The sequence below is a fragment of the Anguilla rostrata genome, chromosome 10, assembly GCF_018555375.3.
Source record: "Anguilla rostrata isolate EN2019 chromosome 10, ASM1855537v3, whole genome shotgun sequence".
In the NCBI taxonomy this organism is placed as follows: Eukaryota; Metazoa; Chordata; class Actinopteri; order Anguilliformes; family Anguillidae; genus Anguilla; species Anguilla rostrata.
Window position 1 is genome coordinate 31,328,507 of NC_057942.1, and position 16,516 is coordinate 31,345,022.

General features: G+C 44.6%; 1 protein-coding gene across 1 annotated transcript in view; it reads left to right on the forward strand.

Annotated features, from left to right (window-relative positions):
- adgrv1 (adhesion G protein-coupled receptor V1) overlaps positions 1-15,921 on the forward strand; it is a 159,069-nt gene extending 143,148 nt beyond the window's left edge. The window contains exons 88-90 of the mRNA XM_064296515.1: positions 8,404-8,589; positions 11,575-11,752; positions 15,011-15,921. Of these exons, the coding sequence (XP_064152585.1) occupies positions 8,404-8,589; positions 11,575-11,752; positions 15,011-15,129 (483 nt within the window). The 3' untranslated portion in view covers positions 15,130-15,921. The remainder of the gene's footprint in view (positions 1-8,403; positions 8,590-11,574; positions 11,753-15,010) is intronic.
- Positions 15,922-16,516: the final 595 nt, after the last annotated feature.

The following is a 16,516-nucleotide window of genomic DNA, read 5'->3' on the forward strand; positions in this document are numbered from 1 at the left end:
AGGTGGCAGTGTGTAGATCGATTTAAAGGCCTGTATTCTGGATACAGATATTGTCAAATCCAAAAGACCATCCTTTATAATAAACACTCAATATCTAGCACAATTGATTGGCTGTAAAAAATTAATAAAGGAAAATGAAAAAACACATCTGACCTTTAGATGGACGGAGTTAGCAACTGCAGCATTAACAAAATAAATACCAGTCATTTGTTTCTTTGAAGCACTGACACCGTAAAACAGGCCAAATACAAAATGTTGTTAACATTTAAAAAAAAAAAAATTAAAAAAAAACGTGATCAAGATAATTAAAGTACAGCCTTCAAGAAATTTCTTTCAGCGATTATATATGCAAAAAAAAAAAAAAAACACCCGAGGTTGTGCCAACAAGAGGACAGCAGAACATTTCACCTTTTTGTCAGGTCATCAACTATTGATCACCTTCTTTTTCTAGAACTACAAGCTACTATTTAATACTTAAGTCTGACATATCCGAATGTCCTGTGAACAATGTCATGTACTTTTCTTAGTGACTTCTGTCACCCATTGGCTGTGTCATTTTAATCCATCATAATGATTGCCAGCAGCTGTTTCCAAAGTCCAGCTCGCTGAGTGGTTGGTTCAATCAGTGCGCAGTGTGGTGATCTTTACTTTTAAGTAATCATTAACCGTGGAGTCATTTCCCTTCACAACTCAAGCTTAAATGAATGAACATGTTGTGTTCACAGAGATAAGAATAACTCTTCCAAAGGTATTGTGGAAAAGCTGTAAAACAACTGTGTGTTTATGTGAATGCTCCCATTCCCATTTAGGCCCATTTAGGCCATTCGGTCCAAAAATGCAACGTTATTCCTCATACATAGTTGTAAATACTGCTTTGGTAGATCAAGATACATGGTTTTATGGTCCATCCATCTATCCATCCATTATCTATTCCCACTTATCCTGGGCAGGGTTGCGGGGGTTGCTGGAACCTATCTCAGCGTGCATTGGGCAAGAGTCAGGATTACACCCTAGACAGGCCGCCAATCTATCACAGGGCACACACACCGTTCACACACCATTCACTCACACACTCATACCGATTAGCCTACCTGCATGTATTTGGACTGTGGGAGGAAATCCGCACGGACACGGGGAGAATATGCCCCCGTGGCATATGCCCCAGGCCGGGATTCAAACCCAGGACCTTTTTGCAAAACAAATTTCTCACATCCTACCGCACAGAGAAGCAAGTGTATCTAATCCTTTTTCTAAACATACAGGTTTATAATGACTGTGGGTCAGGGCAGCTTTGGTCAAAGTGTTCCATCAAGCAATACTGGCAACAAGCTGCAAAACCTGTGTGAAGTTAATAAATATACGTCTGGTGCACCAGACCATGTGCTGCTTGTTAGCAGTGCCCAAGAGGCAGGGGAAAACCAGGCTAACAGTGTACTACTTTAATCTCCAACAGCTCTATGGTCGCTGTTCTCTAATGTCAGCTTTCAGAGCTACTTGATATAAGCTGGCTGTCTGTCTGGGGTGGTTCCTCAGCGTCATATACTGTACAGTGCATCCTTCGTATTCAAATATGTGGTACTTTTTTCAGTTCTAAACACAGCCATTTTCTACTTGTGTTTTATATGTGATTTACTTTGGCACTGTTGAAGATTCACTGGTGTAAAAGTCGCTATGGCTTGTCAAATGTTCTTTTTACTTTTTTAAGAAAGAGCTAGAATAACCCTGGTGCCCCGGTCAAATTCCCACAAAACAGCAGGACAGGGCATTTTGGCACCTTTCCCCTAAATCTGATTGGCTGTGTATTCTTTTGCATTCCCTCCACACTTTGAATCTCCAAGTCATCCCTGCAAATGAGTTCCCAGGTGGCCTGCCAGTTAAATAAAGGTAAAGTATATGAAAAACATAGTATACAAATAGCCGAATCGTTTTTCTCGATGCCGACCTACGTGCGACTGTTCTTTAGTCTGTTTTACTCTGTTTTGCATGTGATTTGCTTTGGTGGAGACCCTAGGAACTCTAAGTGTCGAATGGATGCAGGTATAAAAGCCAGAGTGGGTCGTCAAATAGTGTTCCGAATCACCTCTGCTTCTGATTCAATAGAAGGCCAAGAAGTGCACGTGGTTGTGCATGCTGAGAGGAAACCAGATAATCCCTGGACACGTTATCAACTGGCAAGCAAACAAGCGATACGCAAAAAATGTGCCGTCGATTTGTATCGGGCACAGTGATAACGAAAGGACCGCATATACATATAAAATGTAATTTCCACCAAACGAGTCTTCTCTGGTTGCTGTGTATCTGTGAATTTAGAATCTGACAGCGATTGCGGAAGAAGATTGCTTTACACGGCGTTTGTTTTGTGAGGGCCTTTTGTTTTCCTTCGCGGAAACCCTTTGTGGCGTTTTATTTTCTCGTTAGTTTTCTGTGATGCTGATTTTCCATCCTCAGATCGTGTCGCCGGCGCCGCTGTGGCGTTTACTGTAGCAGCGTGTTTGGCGTCGGGTTTTAACCACACCTGGCTGGGGAAAAGGAGTAAACAGACGCAGATGTCTCAGCTGACGTTTAGTGTGCAGTGGGCTGTGTGTGTGTGTGTGTGTGTGTGTGTGTGTGCGTGTGAGCATGCGTGTGTGCGTGAGGGTGGGGGGGGATGTGTGGACAGTCTTTAATGAAGCAGCTAATGGCGGGATATCCAGTCTCAGCCGTAGAAAGCCGCAGGGTACGCTGGGTTTTGTTGTCACTTAGCGCTCGATCAGTAAGTTGCAGCCACTCTCCACACAGCCCTCTCACCTCCCCTGGATTCATGGGTCTGATATAGGTGCTGATTTTGAGGTTAAAACAGAACCCAGCAAGCCATATGGCTCTCCAGGAGCAGGGTTGGGGATACCTCAGGTAGCAACCAACCCTCCTTGACTCCGAAGCCCCTGCCCTTCACCCCACATTCCACACAGTAAGATGTCCAGTCTTAATATAACTCTAACAGAGTACGTATGGGTTCAATAGAGACCATATGTACTCTGTAAGAGTTGATTTAACACTGAACATTTTACTGTGCACGTCAGATCTGTCCCACACACAGGATGGAAGACCATCATTTTATCAGTTTTTTATCTGCAGTTTTTTTTTTTTTTTTTTTGCTTGACAAATATTGAAATAATCAGATCTCCATGGCTCTATTTACCTCTCCAGGCGACGGTCTGGCTGAGATTGCCACCGCCGGTAAGCGCGCTAGCGTTGTTTCCTTTCTTTTTAAACAATGGAGAACGTGCAGGACAGGACAACGTGCAGGTGACTTTTCTGTATCCCGAAAGAAGCACTCGCTGTAAATAAGCTCCCCTTCATTGTAATTTAAATTTCCGCCCCGTGAATTTTTTTTGGCCGAGAGAACTGATTCGTCGTCATTTTCGGCAATTGTTCCCCATCGTCCGCCTCGGAACGATCACGTAAACAGATTAGAGCTGGAAAAACAAATAAGACCTATTTTAGGAGTCCCGCTCTGACGCCTTCCAGCGAAGCAGTTTCTCTGGAGAGCCAATCAAGCCTTGCATGTACACACACACACACACACACACGTACACGCGGACACAGACAATCATTCACACACACAGGCAGATACACATACACGCCCGTGCACATATAAGAAAACAGGCATGCATGTACACACACACACACACACACACACACACACACACACGTACACGCGTACACAGACAATCATTCATACACACAGGCAGATACACATACACGCCCGTGCACATATAAGAAAACAGGCATGCATGTACACACACACACACACACACACACTTGACCCAACCCCTTAGCGTCGCTCACAGCGTCAGTAACGATCGCGCCCTCTCCCCGACATGGGGGCCGTCTGGCAATAAAGGCGACAGGCCAGGAACACTTACATAACCGGCGCAGAGCTATAAAATATGTTCTGCAGGTCTGTCCGGTGTCGCCATAGCGGGGCTGATCTTTCTTTATCAGATTCAGATAATAAGGCTGTAATGGAGGCTCCTCGTTCGGGCCATAAATGTGCTTTTAAAGGCGCCGCGTCGGTGCGTGTGAGTCCGTGACCTTTGACGACGCATCGAGTTCCTCTTTAATTACTGGAGTGGAATTATCTCTGGCATTCATAAGTATTGCTCTGTGTGACCTGTTCATGGCAAATCTGTGTTTTCTAAGCTTGTGTCTCTTGCCTCTCTGTGTAGTCTTATGTAACATTAAGCCATCAAGCCAAATGAGTACGTTAATGGGAAATTTGTTATTTACCTGATGCGTTACCCTCCACAGTCAACTCTATATGGAACATTGTCAAAGTTTAGCTTTGGAATGATAGAACAGGCCAATGAGTAAATGTGTCTTTGTTTCTGTTACTGACCCCAAAACAAACCTATTATAGGAGTGCTAATTATGGGGTATCTATGCTTCCTATTGCTTCTATTATAGGTCAGAGGTGTGGATTTTGATTTTAAAATCTGTGGCAAGTCACCTTTTTTTTTTAGCATCAGTCCTCTGGAGCTTAAAAACCCCAGCTTGTCATAAATGAAGCAGACATGTTTGTTTAGTGGAGTGCACAGTATTCACATGGGAAGGTGAGGGGGTTGGGCGTGCGGATGTTTTAGTGGGTTAGGCTCTGTTGTAGTCTCTGCTGGTTTGCGTGCTAGGGGGTAGTGGCCTGTGCTGGTGCTCAGCGGGGGGTGGGGGGGGCGTGTCACATGACTCGGGGAAGCGTGTCTGCGCCCAGGAGAGGGCTGGGTACATGTACGTCCAGGTGGGGGGTTGGCGAGGCGAAGCGGAGGGTTTTTGCATCATGCATGAAACGAATGTGTGCCAAACGCAAGGATGGTCACGTGACCCCTCCTGACCCTCCCCACGCAGACACACAAGCACGCACACACACACACACACATCTGCATACATACATAAACACACACACACTAGCTTTCCCTCACATCTCCAGCCTGGCCCCCCGTTTATGGAACTGACAGCGACATCTCCTCCTTCACCATGGAGATTCGTACAGACTCAGAGCGGTGGGGGTGAGGCGGATGAGGGACATACACCCAGTCTGCAAACCCATGGGAAAATACGTTTTAAAAATTCGTAAGGACATAAATACGTGTAGACATACCAAAGGAGACTCACAGACGCAAAAATAACCAGAAGCTAAACTAACACACGACACACACACAGTAAGGACACACACACACACACACACACCAGCAACACACTCATGGCACACCATGCGACAACACACACCACACACACACACACACACACACACACCCAAAGTCAGGAGCACTCAACCACCCAAAGTAAGGACACACAGACACACACACCTCAAGTAAGGACATAAACTAACCCAGTGTAAGGACATACACACACATACACACACACACACACACACACACTTCAAGTAAGGACATAAACTACATGAAGAGACATCACACACACAGCGACACACACAACACACACACACACACCACACCCAAAGTAGGACACCAACCACCCAAAGTAAGGGACACACAGACCACCACACACCTCAAGTAAGAGACATAAAATAACCCAGTGTAAGGACATACACACACATACAACACACACACACACACCCAACACACACCACCAACACAACCACCAAGTAAAGGATGACACACCCAACACAACACACCCCAGACACAGTCACACATCCAAGACATACACACACATGCGCACACACATGCGCACACACACACACACACACACACACACACACACACACACCCAAAGTCAGGATGCACTCAACCACCCAAAGTAAGGACACACAGACACACACACCTCAAGTAAGGACATAAACTAACCCAGTGTAAGGACATACACACACACACCCAAAGTAAGGACACACAGACACACACACCATACACACCAGACATACACACACATGCGCACACACACACACACACACACACACCCAAAGTCAGGATGCACTCAACCACCCAAAGTAAGGACACACAGACACACACACCTCAAGTAAGGACATAAACTAACCCAGTGTAAGGACATACACAGACATGCGCACACACACACCCAAAGTAAGGACACACAGACACACACACCTCAAGTAAGGACATAAACTAACCCAGTGTAAGGACATACACACATATGCGCACCCACACACACACACCCAAAGTAAGGACACACAGACACACACACCTCAAGTAAGGACATAAACTAACCCAGTGTAAGGACATACACACACACACACACACCCAAAGTAAGGACACACAGACACACACACCTCAAGTAAGGACATAAACTAACCCAGTGTAAGGACATACACACACATGCGCACACACGCACACACACACACACACACACCCAAAGTCAGGATGCACTCAACCACCCAAAGTAAAGACACACAGACATACACACCTCAAGTAAGGGCATAAACTAACCCAGTGTAAGGACATACACACATGCGCACACACACCCATAGTAACACATCCAGGAAAGGAAAAGCATGGGCTGCTGGAGAAGAGGGTGGGGGGGAGAGTCTGCCTCCACCTTTTAATTCTCCTGCATGACGCTCTTGTTGCGTTTGTTGCAAAATGACTGGACGCAGTGGGATATTTCACATTCTATAGTAAAGGCACTCTATACTAATCAGAGGTTGTCTGGCTGTTTAGGGGGGGGGACCGCAGCTGGATAATTGTGGTGGTGCTGGTTGTGATGATGTCACCAGGTTTCACACAGACTCGTCTCGGTCAGAAAGTCAGACGGGTCAGGTCCTGGGAACTTCACTTTGTACGCTCCAGCCTCACCTCAGCCTGTGTGAGCCAGGAAACTCATCGCTACATTACCTCAGCTGTCTTTACACGTCAGACTACCTGCACTATTATACTAATAACTCACAGAACGTACTGGAGCCTGCACTGCCCCTTGAACACTGATGGATCATCTAAGCGCTTGTTGGTTGCCATGGTTCCCATGGAAAGGGGGAAGGGCTGTAGACTTGTGGGAGCATTAGCACTGGGAGCATTCACACTGTGTGCTCAGCTATTGTGTAGCAAACAGCACACCTGCGCAGCTCTGTTTGGGTAAATAAGCTAATGGAGCTCTGCTGTCTGCTGTAGCTCTCTGAGCAGTTTGCGGTGGCAGAAACTGAAACCCTTTGCTAGAGAAGACATTTTGTTCCTGTAATGAGCAATACTGTGAAGCTTGGTCTTAATTTTTTAAGGTTTCAAAAACATGTGATTAAAATGTCCTTAACTGAACATTCTAATGCTGACGTGACAATGGTGTGTCTCCTGATAATTGAAAGCAGTGGAGTTCTAGAACACTGACTTAGAATTTTGATGGAAAAAAAAAACATTCCAAAAAACCTGCTCTTCAAAGGGTTAAAGAGTAATTGCACTCACTGTTTCAGCCTGGCTCTGCCTACTACACAGTTTTGATAAATGCATCCTGGGGTGGGTGGAATAGGTGTGTCCATCTCATTTGCATAAAGTATTCTATATGCAAAAGAATTTGTACAGTTTAGCTGCGCCTGGCTCATGAAACTCAGATCAAACTGTAAAACTAGGGGTTGCAGATAAAATATGAATAGCGATTCCACAATTACATGGCCTATTTCTCACCTCAAATGTTTTCAGATTTTAGTGGACTGTTTAGGTGGGATATCAGAAAGTTTCTTTGGTTTGAAAAACGGGCTGAAACCAGTTCAGCCAGTCAGGTGCTGGCAGTGTTTCATCGTATTAAAAAGTAAATGGACAAATTTGTGGGCGGCTACAATTTTCTGGCTGGATATCTTGATTGACATCTGCATGATGTAGTGAGTACCTCAAAAGAGGTGCTCTCATGTCACAATTGGGGCAGGGCCAGAAGGCATTTTTCAAATGTTAGAGGGAAGCACCAATACATTTTCTACCAGTTTTTTCTGCCTTATAACATTATTTCAGAAATGTTGAAACAACAAAGGCATACAAGCATGTTACAGCCAAAAAATGTCATCGTGGGTGTAATTACCCTTTAAAGACCCACCCCACTAAGCATTGTGGTTACATTTTTCAGAGGGAGTTTTACAGAGAAAAGTATATAAATTATTAAATGACATCATTAAGTTTAGGCAATTTCCAGATGCTCTGGTCCAGATTGACTTGCATAAATGCACACACAAAGCTTTAGGCAACAAAATGCAGATGGCAAGTCATTAGAGTAACAACTGACAGTAGCAGTTAATACATAACTTATTCACAAATAGTAAATATGTAAACCTACAACATCAAGTTAAGCCCCATAGTGTGTGCAAGAGAGAGACTGTGAATGTAGTGCTTCTGGTACGTCATCGTGACATGAATGATTTGCATGAGTCCAGCATTCCACCTTGTCTGTCATTGACCTCTGACCTTGGTTCCTATTGGTTTGCAGGGCCTGTACGTCCTGGTAGTGTACGTCATCATGCACAACCAGCTGTGCTGGCCAGTGAAGGCCAGCTACACCGTGGAAATGAACGGCCACGGCACCCTAGATTCCCCCTTCCAGGCCGGTGCCACGCCCTCTGTGGGCGGGGAGATCAGCAAGTCCACCCAGAACCTTATCAGCGCCATGGAGGAGGTAAGACATAACCCCACCCCTTTACTAAGCCTCACCCCTCCCTGATATCTGTTTGCAGCTAGGCCCAACCGGTATGTGCATCACCATTACATTATGTTACATTGCATTACATTACGGTGTTATGCACAGTTTTTTTGTAGCTTTTTACATAGTATCCATTTATACAGCTGGATACATACTGAAGCAATTTATGCTATGAACCTTTAAGGGTACAATAAGCGTGTCCTATGAGAGAATTGCACCTGCCGTCTTTAGAGTACAGATCTCGTCCCCTAACCATTATACCACACTGCCACCACCACCAAACAATTTCTTACCTAATAACTGCAGGGAAAGAGGAACACATTCTGCGGAATAGGCCTTTTGGATGAATCAGCAAGTTGCCAATTAGTTACATGTTTGTCAGAAGGCTGAGAAGCTGCCACTTGCCTTAAATCATTCCATCCTCTCAGAATCTGAGTAATCCCAAATATCTCCTGACTAATGAAGCTCACCTCAAAGCCCTCTTGGCTGCGTGCGTGCCTGATACGGAGTCCGGGACGGGTTTAATTTACTTTAGCCCCCGCACGGCCCACGGAAGTCTCCAGAGGATTCCCGTAATCCTGTTTCGCCCGTCAGAGCACATTTTAGGCGCTGGGAAGGTGGCCCCCTGGGATGAGGAATGTGGGAAAGGGGGAGAAAAAAAGAGGCGGAATCTCTCCCGTTCCTCAAAGCAGCAGGGATGGATCCACGGGTCCCAGATGGTGCCTAATACACTCCCGTTCGAGGCTTGGCCAGATTCCATCGGCCTGAAGCAGGAAGCATTAAGTAGCTTCCCTGACTCTCTGGTACCAGAATCACAGATATGGCTTCAGTCTAGCCCAGGGATGGGCAATTCAGGTCTTGAAGGGTCAGTTCATTTCCACCAATTACCCTGGAGTTGTTTGGCTGTATACACCAACACTCGTTCACTCATAGATCAGATCTGAGTAAAATGTTTCATATAGGGACACGAGACGTCTTCGGCTGTCATTCATGCCCTTATCATGAAATGTACGTAGCTGAATTGTCAGACGGCTTAAATGCTAGGCTAATTGAATAATTAAGGCCAGTAGTTGCCATGAAAACCAGAAACAGATACGGCCCTTGTTGCCCACCGCTGGCCTAGACCCAGGGGACAGTATGTTAATCAGTCTCTCAGCACCATTCTGCAAGGTTTAAAGGGGTCTCAGTTATTTTCTCAAGAGAATTAAGCACTCACCTGTCTGTTTGTGCCATTATATTAATTTATAAGTATAACGGAATAGGAAGCAATGTGTGTGCTTGGAGAGAGAATGGCAAATGATCTTGGAGAATGGTGCGTGTATGTGTGTGTGTGTGTGTGTGTGTGTGTGTGTGTTTGTTTGACCCCTGTGCCATGGTGAGGAGTTAGGGTAAACATTGTGTGAAGGGGAGATTACTGCAAGCGACCTGATGTGTCAACTAATCTGACTAATTAGTTCTTGTGTGCTGTGCTGTGCTGTTGCCATGGCAACACTTCCTGGTTCTGGGCTAACTTGAAGCTGCCATGATCTATGCTTTTGTTGCTTTTTCTGGATGGAGCCAGGCTGCCCATTCCCATGAGGAGAGAGGGTTACTTTGGAGTTATCTCTGATGGCCGTAGATAGGGGGCACAGGCCCCGATATTAATGGCAAGTCACAGAGCCACTTCTCTCTCTCTTTCGTGCAGTTTCTCCATCAGCTAGCAGCAGGCTGGGGTTGTAAAATAGATTAATTGTGATCAGGTTGATAGAGGTTCAGCTCCCATCTATTGCTTTGGCACGAGGTGCTTAGCCTCAATAACCTTCAAATCCCAAGTTATATAATTTTATATATGTGAACTCGGTAGGTTCTTTGCTACCAAGCTTTCAAAAAGTAATTGGATTATTTTTAAAGTATTTGAAAATAGCGCCATTTTATCACATGGTTGACATATCCTCCCATATGGATGGATGGATGGATGGACTTGCTGTTCCACTCTCTGTTACACTCTACCCTGGAGACTGCATGCTCATACTGCACTGATCTTGGGTCAGTCTACCACTTATACAATCTGCACATCATTGGAAACCATATGACAGAATTCAGATCCTGGATCTGACCATCGGAACATTACTAGCACCCATGAGGTTAATTTGCATATGCGTGTTCTATAGCCGGGTTCAGGTTACTCAGAGCCCTAATGCCCTTCACCCGGGAAAACCAGCTTGTCACATTATGTCAAAGATTATAAACCGCGCACAATCGCTGACCTCACCCTCACCCCTGGACTCTCAGCTAACCTTTGTAGAGCCATGACAACCTAAACTTCCAATGACCCCCCTCTCTGTCTCAGATAAGATTATCTGGAGGGCTAGGCTGTGCTGGTGTAATGCTGTTTAGGTTGGGGATATAAAATGGCTTGGAAGCACTGCGTTTAGGAAAGAAATGGGAACATCTTGTAGCCCATCGGCTATTTTTAAGCATTTTTAGGTGTGAAAAGTGGTGTGTCACCATTTTTTTCCTTCTTTCTGTGTTGTTGTTTCTTTGTTCTTGAATATATTATTCTGTTTGTGTACCGTATTGTATTTGTGTGTGTGTGTATGTTTGACTGTGGTTGTATGTATGTGCGTGGGTTTCTGTGAGTGAGTGTGTATGTGTGTCTGTCTGTCTATTTGTTTGTCTCTGTATGTGTAATTACTTGTATGCAATTACGTGTGTATTTGTGTGTATATGTCTAATTATGTGTATGTGTATGCATGTGTAATTATATGTTTATGCATGTGTGTATTTGTGTGTCTATAGGTATGTATAATCATGTGCATGTGTGTATCTCAGTATGTATGAGTTTAATTTGTGTGTGTGTCTGTATGTATGTGTAATTTGTGTGTGTGTGTGTGTGTGTTTCAATGTGTGTGTTTGGGTGTGTGTGTGTGTGTGTGTATCTCTCTATGTGTATTTATATGTGTGTGTTTATTGGTGTTTCAGGTCTCTGCAGATTGGGAGCGGGCGTCTCTGAGAGCTGGTAGCCAGCCCAGCAGTGTGTCTAAACAGGGGCCCCAAAATGGCACTGCCTACACCACCCAAGGGGGCTTCATCAACACCACATTGGTGGCCGACGAAGAATCCCAAGAGTTTGATGACCTCATATTTGCCTTAAAAACTGGTGAGATACCACCCTTTCATTCATTTGCCTGTTAATTGGCATATTTAATGGTTCAAAAGAAATGTTTTTTTTTATAAGAATGCAGTCCATATTATGGACAGTCCATACTAGCTGCTTATGCTCCATCATAGTTTTCAGTCTTCTGTAATCTGCGTCTTTATGGTCAGTTTTTCCGTCATTATTATTGCGCTCAGTCAGAGTACGTGATGGGTTAGAGTGAGTGGATTCTACATCTACGTTATGTCCCATTGGAAAGTTACTTGCACAGAATCATGTCCTGCATTCAACCTTCTTTTTTCAATCAATGCAGATTTTACCATGATGTATGTGTGCATGCATGTAATATGTGCACAAATGTTTGTATATTTGAGTGAGCATATGTGTGTGCATGTGTTTGTGTGTGTGTGTGTGTGTGTGTGTGTGTGTGTGTTTGTGAGTGTGTGCATGCGTGCATGTATGTATGTGGGTGTGTGTGTGTGTGTGTGTGTGTGTTTGTGTATGTGTGTGTGTGTGTGTGTGTGTGTGTGTGTGCGTGTATGCACTGCAGTCTTTCTGTACTTCCCAGTCCAGTCAATCCTCTCGGTCTCCAATCGCACAGCTGTCAGAACAGTGCCTCACTCAGCCCTCAATATTTAATGAGAAAATCTTTTCCCCTCCGTGATGTATCGCTGCTTCGACAAATAATGCAGTAATTGCCTTTCCTGCTAGAATAACAAGACACAAACTCTGCACAGACCTGCCAAGTTAGTTTTCTATTAATAAAAATTAAATTTGTTTCACAAGTCGGCGACATTGGAGACTGTGAAACTGGAGGGTCGGAGTCGGCAGCGTGCTTCCCTACTGCAGCCGAAATCGAAAGTTTTATACGACTGGAGAATTTTACTGGGTTTGAAAATCAAATTTAATCGAAATGTTACCGTGCCTGCCGGACAACAGAGGTCCCCCTCCAAAAGAATTTATGTCCTCACTATGAGCAGTGCCAGTGCTTTCTAAGTGTGTGCAAGTGACTCCCCTGGACACCAGCGGTAAAACTTGAGCCGCGCGGACGGACATCGCGAAAGCACCGCGCGGATGGGTGACTGATTGATCGACCCGACGGTCATTAGAGAAGGGGACGGGGCTAAATAACGGTTAATCAGATGCCGCGTAGCTAACGGCACCCCTGGGTCCACGGGGGCCACGCGGATCGCGTTGCTACGGCGATACGACATTAAACGGCCGCCACGTGAGGCCACCCCGCCCCGGTTATAAAATGTCTGGTGGCGCTAGTGAGCGGGGCGCAGGCTGGAAACAAGCCCACTGGTGCGAGGGGAGAGGGAGACGCCCCGCCCGTATTAGGGCTCTTCTCCGCTGGCCCGGTGTCAGTAGTGTTAATGATACCCGGTGTCGGGTTAACGCCTGGGACGGGACGCCGCTTGGCAGTGGCTCAGGTGAGCGGTGGGGGGCGGGAGGGGGGGGAGCGGCGTTTGTTGGTAGCGCACCAGTGCGATGTCCGCAGTTCGGGACCACACTCCACGTGCGGTCAGGCTAAATCCAATTATGTGAGAATTCAAGCTGCGTTAGTTTGACAGATACCGTGGCATTCTACTGCCTGAGCATTGGCGTGCGATCTCCCTGAGACCGCGCCCCTTAAATCAGAATGGCAGATCCAGTTACTACTGCCAAGAGGGATATAGTATTTCTGATCTTTTGTCTCTCTCTCTCTTACCAGCTCTCTATCTCTCTCCCTCTTTTTCTTTCTCCTTCTCTCTCTCTTGCTCTCTCTCCCCTCTCTCTCACACCCTCTCATATCGGAATGACTGATCCTGTTACCACTGCCAAGGGATAGATATAGTATTGCTGATGAGTCCTTTGTCAATGTCTCTCTTTTCCACATGACCAGACATTTCAACACTGATCTAATAATCTATACGGGCCTGTATGGAGTCTCTTCTGGCAGTGAGAGTTCCGTGACCCGTATTACCACACGGGTCAGCACCAATCCAGTAAGCAGCATACAGTCTGCGGGCTAACTGCTGAAGCTAAGCAGGAAAAACAAGTATGGGTTTGGCTAGGACTTGCATGGCAGACCTCCTGGGAAAGTAATTCTCAAACTTGGTCCTGGGGTACCTGTGTATGCTGGTTTTCTGTCCAACCACATTTGCAATTCCAGCATTTTTACATTTGGCTGTTAATCTTTCTTAATCACATTCATGTTTCGAGGGATTATTTACCCTCTTAAACCACATTATGTCAGAATTAGCTGTGCATGCCATTAAGAGCAAAATCATCGGTTCACACTGTACTCATTGCACTATATTGCAAACAATTATAAAAGAAGAGGAAACAAAATTTAATGGTTAATTAGGTTGCGAAGTTCTTTTATTCATATTTGAATGCCTCATCTACCAGATGGTTCGTTTTAGTGCCCGCGTGACTACACTTTCACCAGTTAGGAGCCTGTTGATTCACTTCAGTCTTTAATTTGTTCTGTTAAAACATTTATATCTCTATTTATGTAATTGTCTGTAATATAGCACACCGTGAATATGGGTTCTTCATGGCATGCATAGCTCTTTGTGGCGTAGAGAGTAAATAATCCCTCAAAACGTGAAAAGCATCTAATTGAGAATAATGAGCCGCTTACAAAAATCTGGGATTGCAATTGTGGGTGCAATAAAAACAAACAAGCTGGCAGGCCAGTAGAGGGCACTCTTCTCTGTGGACCAAACCCAAACCCAGCAGAGTAATGGGGGGCTGTGCTGTAGAAGGTACCAAACTGAGGTCCTTACTCACTGTGGTCATTAAAGATCCCATAGCACAAAAGTGGGGGTGCTAACCCTAGTGCCCTGGCCTGGGCTACACAGTCCCTTGCATTTCCAACCAACTTTCCTGCCCCAAGTTGTTATTCCAAAGGAGAACAGAGTTCTCAGTTGAGCTAGCATTCTGGTAATTTAGTCTTTTTGGCCTCTAGAAAACAAACAAAAAAAGTCAGTTGGAATACGTATGCTATTGCAAATATTTTAGCATATGAATATACAGGCAGTCACCAGGCAACCTGTTTCCCAGCCTCTTTGGACTAGTAATTGGCCAAACTGGCCCAGTTTATCCTGCATCTTTCCAAAGTCGTCATGTCGTGTAAAAACAGAAAGGTCGCTGGATGGCGGCCCATTCTGCAACGTTGAACACAGTGGCCGTGTTCCAAAACGCAGCAACGCGTTCACTCCTTTCGGTACCGGTTCCGGGTCCGGTTCTGAAGAGCGCTCTCGTTCCTCGCAGGGTCCGGCCTTAACGTCAGCGACACGGAGTCGATCCACGGTAGCCAGGACGGCGGCAGCGTGGCCAACTCCCAGATCGTGGAGCTGCGGAGGATCCCCATCGCCGACACACACCTCTAACCTCTCCCGGTTTTATACCCAAAAACAAATCAGTATTTTTCTACTTCTACTGTTTTTGCACTAAAAATGCGTTATTGAATAGTAAACCTTTTCTTTTTTCAGCTAGTTCTTTGACACCACAAAACTTTTGTGGTGTTTGTAAGGTTATTGTTTTTTTCTTTTGTTTTTTTTGTGTTTTTTTAAATATGTATTATATATATATATATTACTAAATTAATTTGAGACAGTCTTTGAGGGAGATTTTTTTTATTTTGTTTTTTGAAAATGACTTATCTTGACTGGATGTAAATATTATTATGTAGAGTTTATAGAAAACGGGCGAAAATGCTACTGGTGTTGTGTAACATTGTTAATAAATAATTCATAAACTCTTTTGCATAAGAGGTTTTGCTTCAGATTTGTGTACAAAGGCATTTTAACATTATAACACGTAAAAATTCAGAGGATGGCTTCTTAGCCATCATCAAATATATCAAATACTGTGGAGCTGATGAAACATATGGATGTGGATGGATTCCTAGATATACTGTAGTTGTTTTTAATGAGCTTTCAACATAGATATTCTATCGTGAAAACAAGAATGGTGTGTTATGTAATGTCAAAAAGATTCACTTTGAAAAGGCTGATCAAAAGAATTAGCCTCCAATTAGCCTACCTGCAGGCCTTTCGAATGTGAGAGGAAATCGGAGAACCCAAAGGAAACCCACGCAGACACAGGGAGAAAAATGAAAACTCCATGCAGAAAGGCCCTGGCTGGATTCACTGCCCCACTGTGCCACCCTGGATGAATCATAATAAAAAGTTAGTCAAGAGTAAGTGTCAAATGCGTGCTTGGTGGCCATTATGTATTAAAACTTGTGAATTTGTATATTTGGCAGACTTATCCAGAGCTGCTTACGCAGCTTAAATTCTTTGCATACAATCCATTTATACAACTGGATATTTACTGAAGCAATTCAGGTTAAGTACTTCATCATTATTTGTTTCAAAATAGGAGCCAAAATCTATGCAGTGTTAAAGACCTGGAAGAAAAGCTCTCATTGTGACCAACGCAATGATCTCTCCATCCCTGAAACCGAAAAGGAATTTCTATATAAAATGGCCGTCGGTGCTTAGAAGCATAATCATTCACACCTAACTAAAGTCTTTTTTAATACTTGTCTCTCTACATATATTTTGTACATTTACATGTTAGTAGACACTGTTATCTAGAGCAACGTACACAGCTTACATTCCATTTACATGCAGTCTACCAATACAGCTGGATATTTATTGAAGCAATTCAGGTTAAGTTCCTTGCTCAAGGGTACAACATTAGTGTCCCACCTGGGAATTGATGCAAGCTTGGAATTGCATTCATTAGGCTCCCTCACTAGTATGATATTAG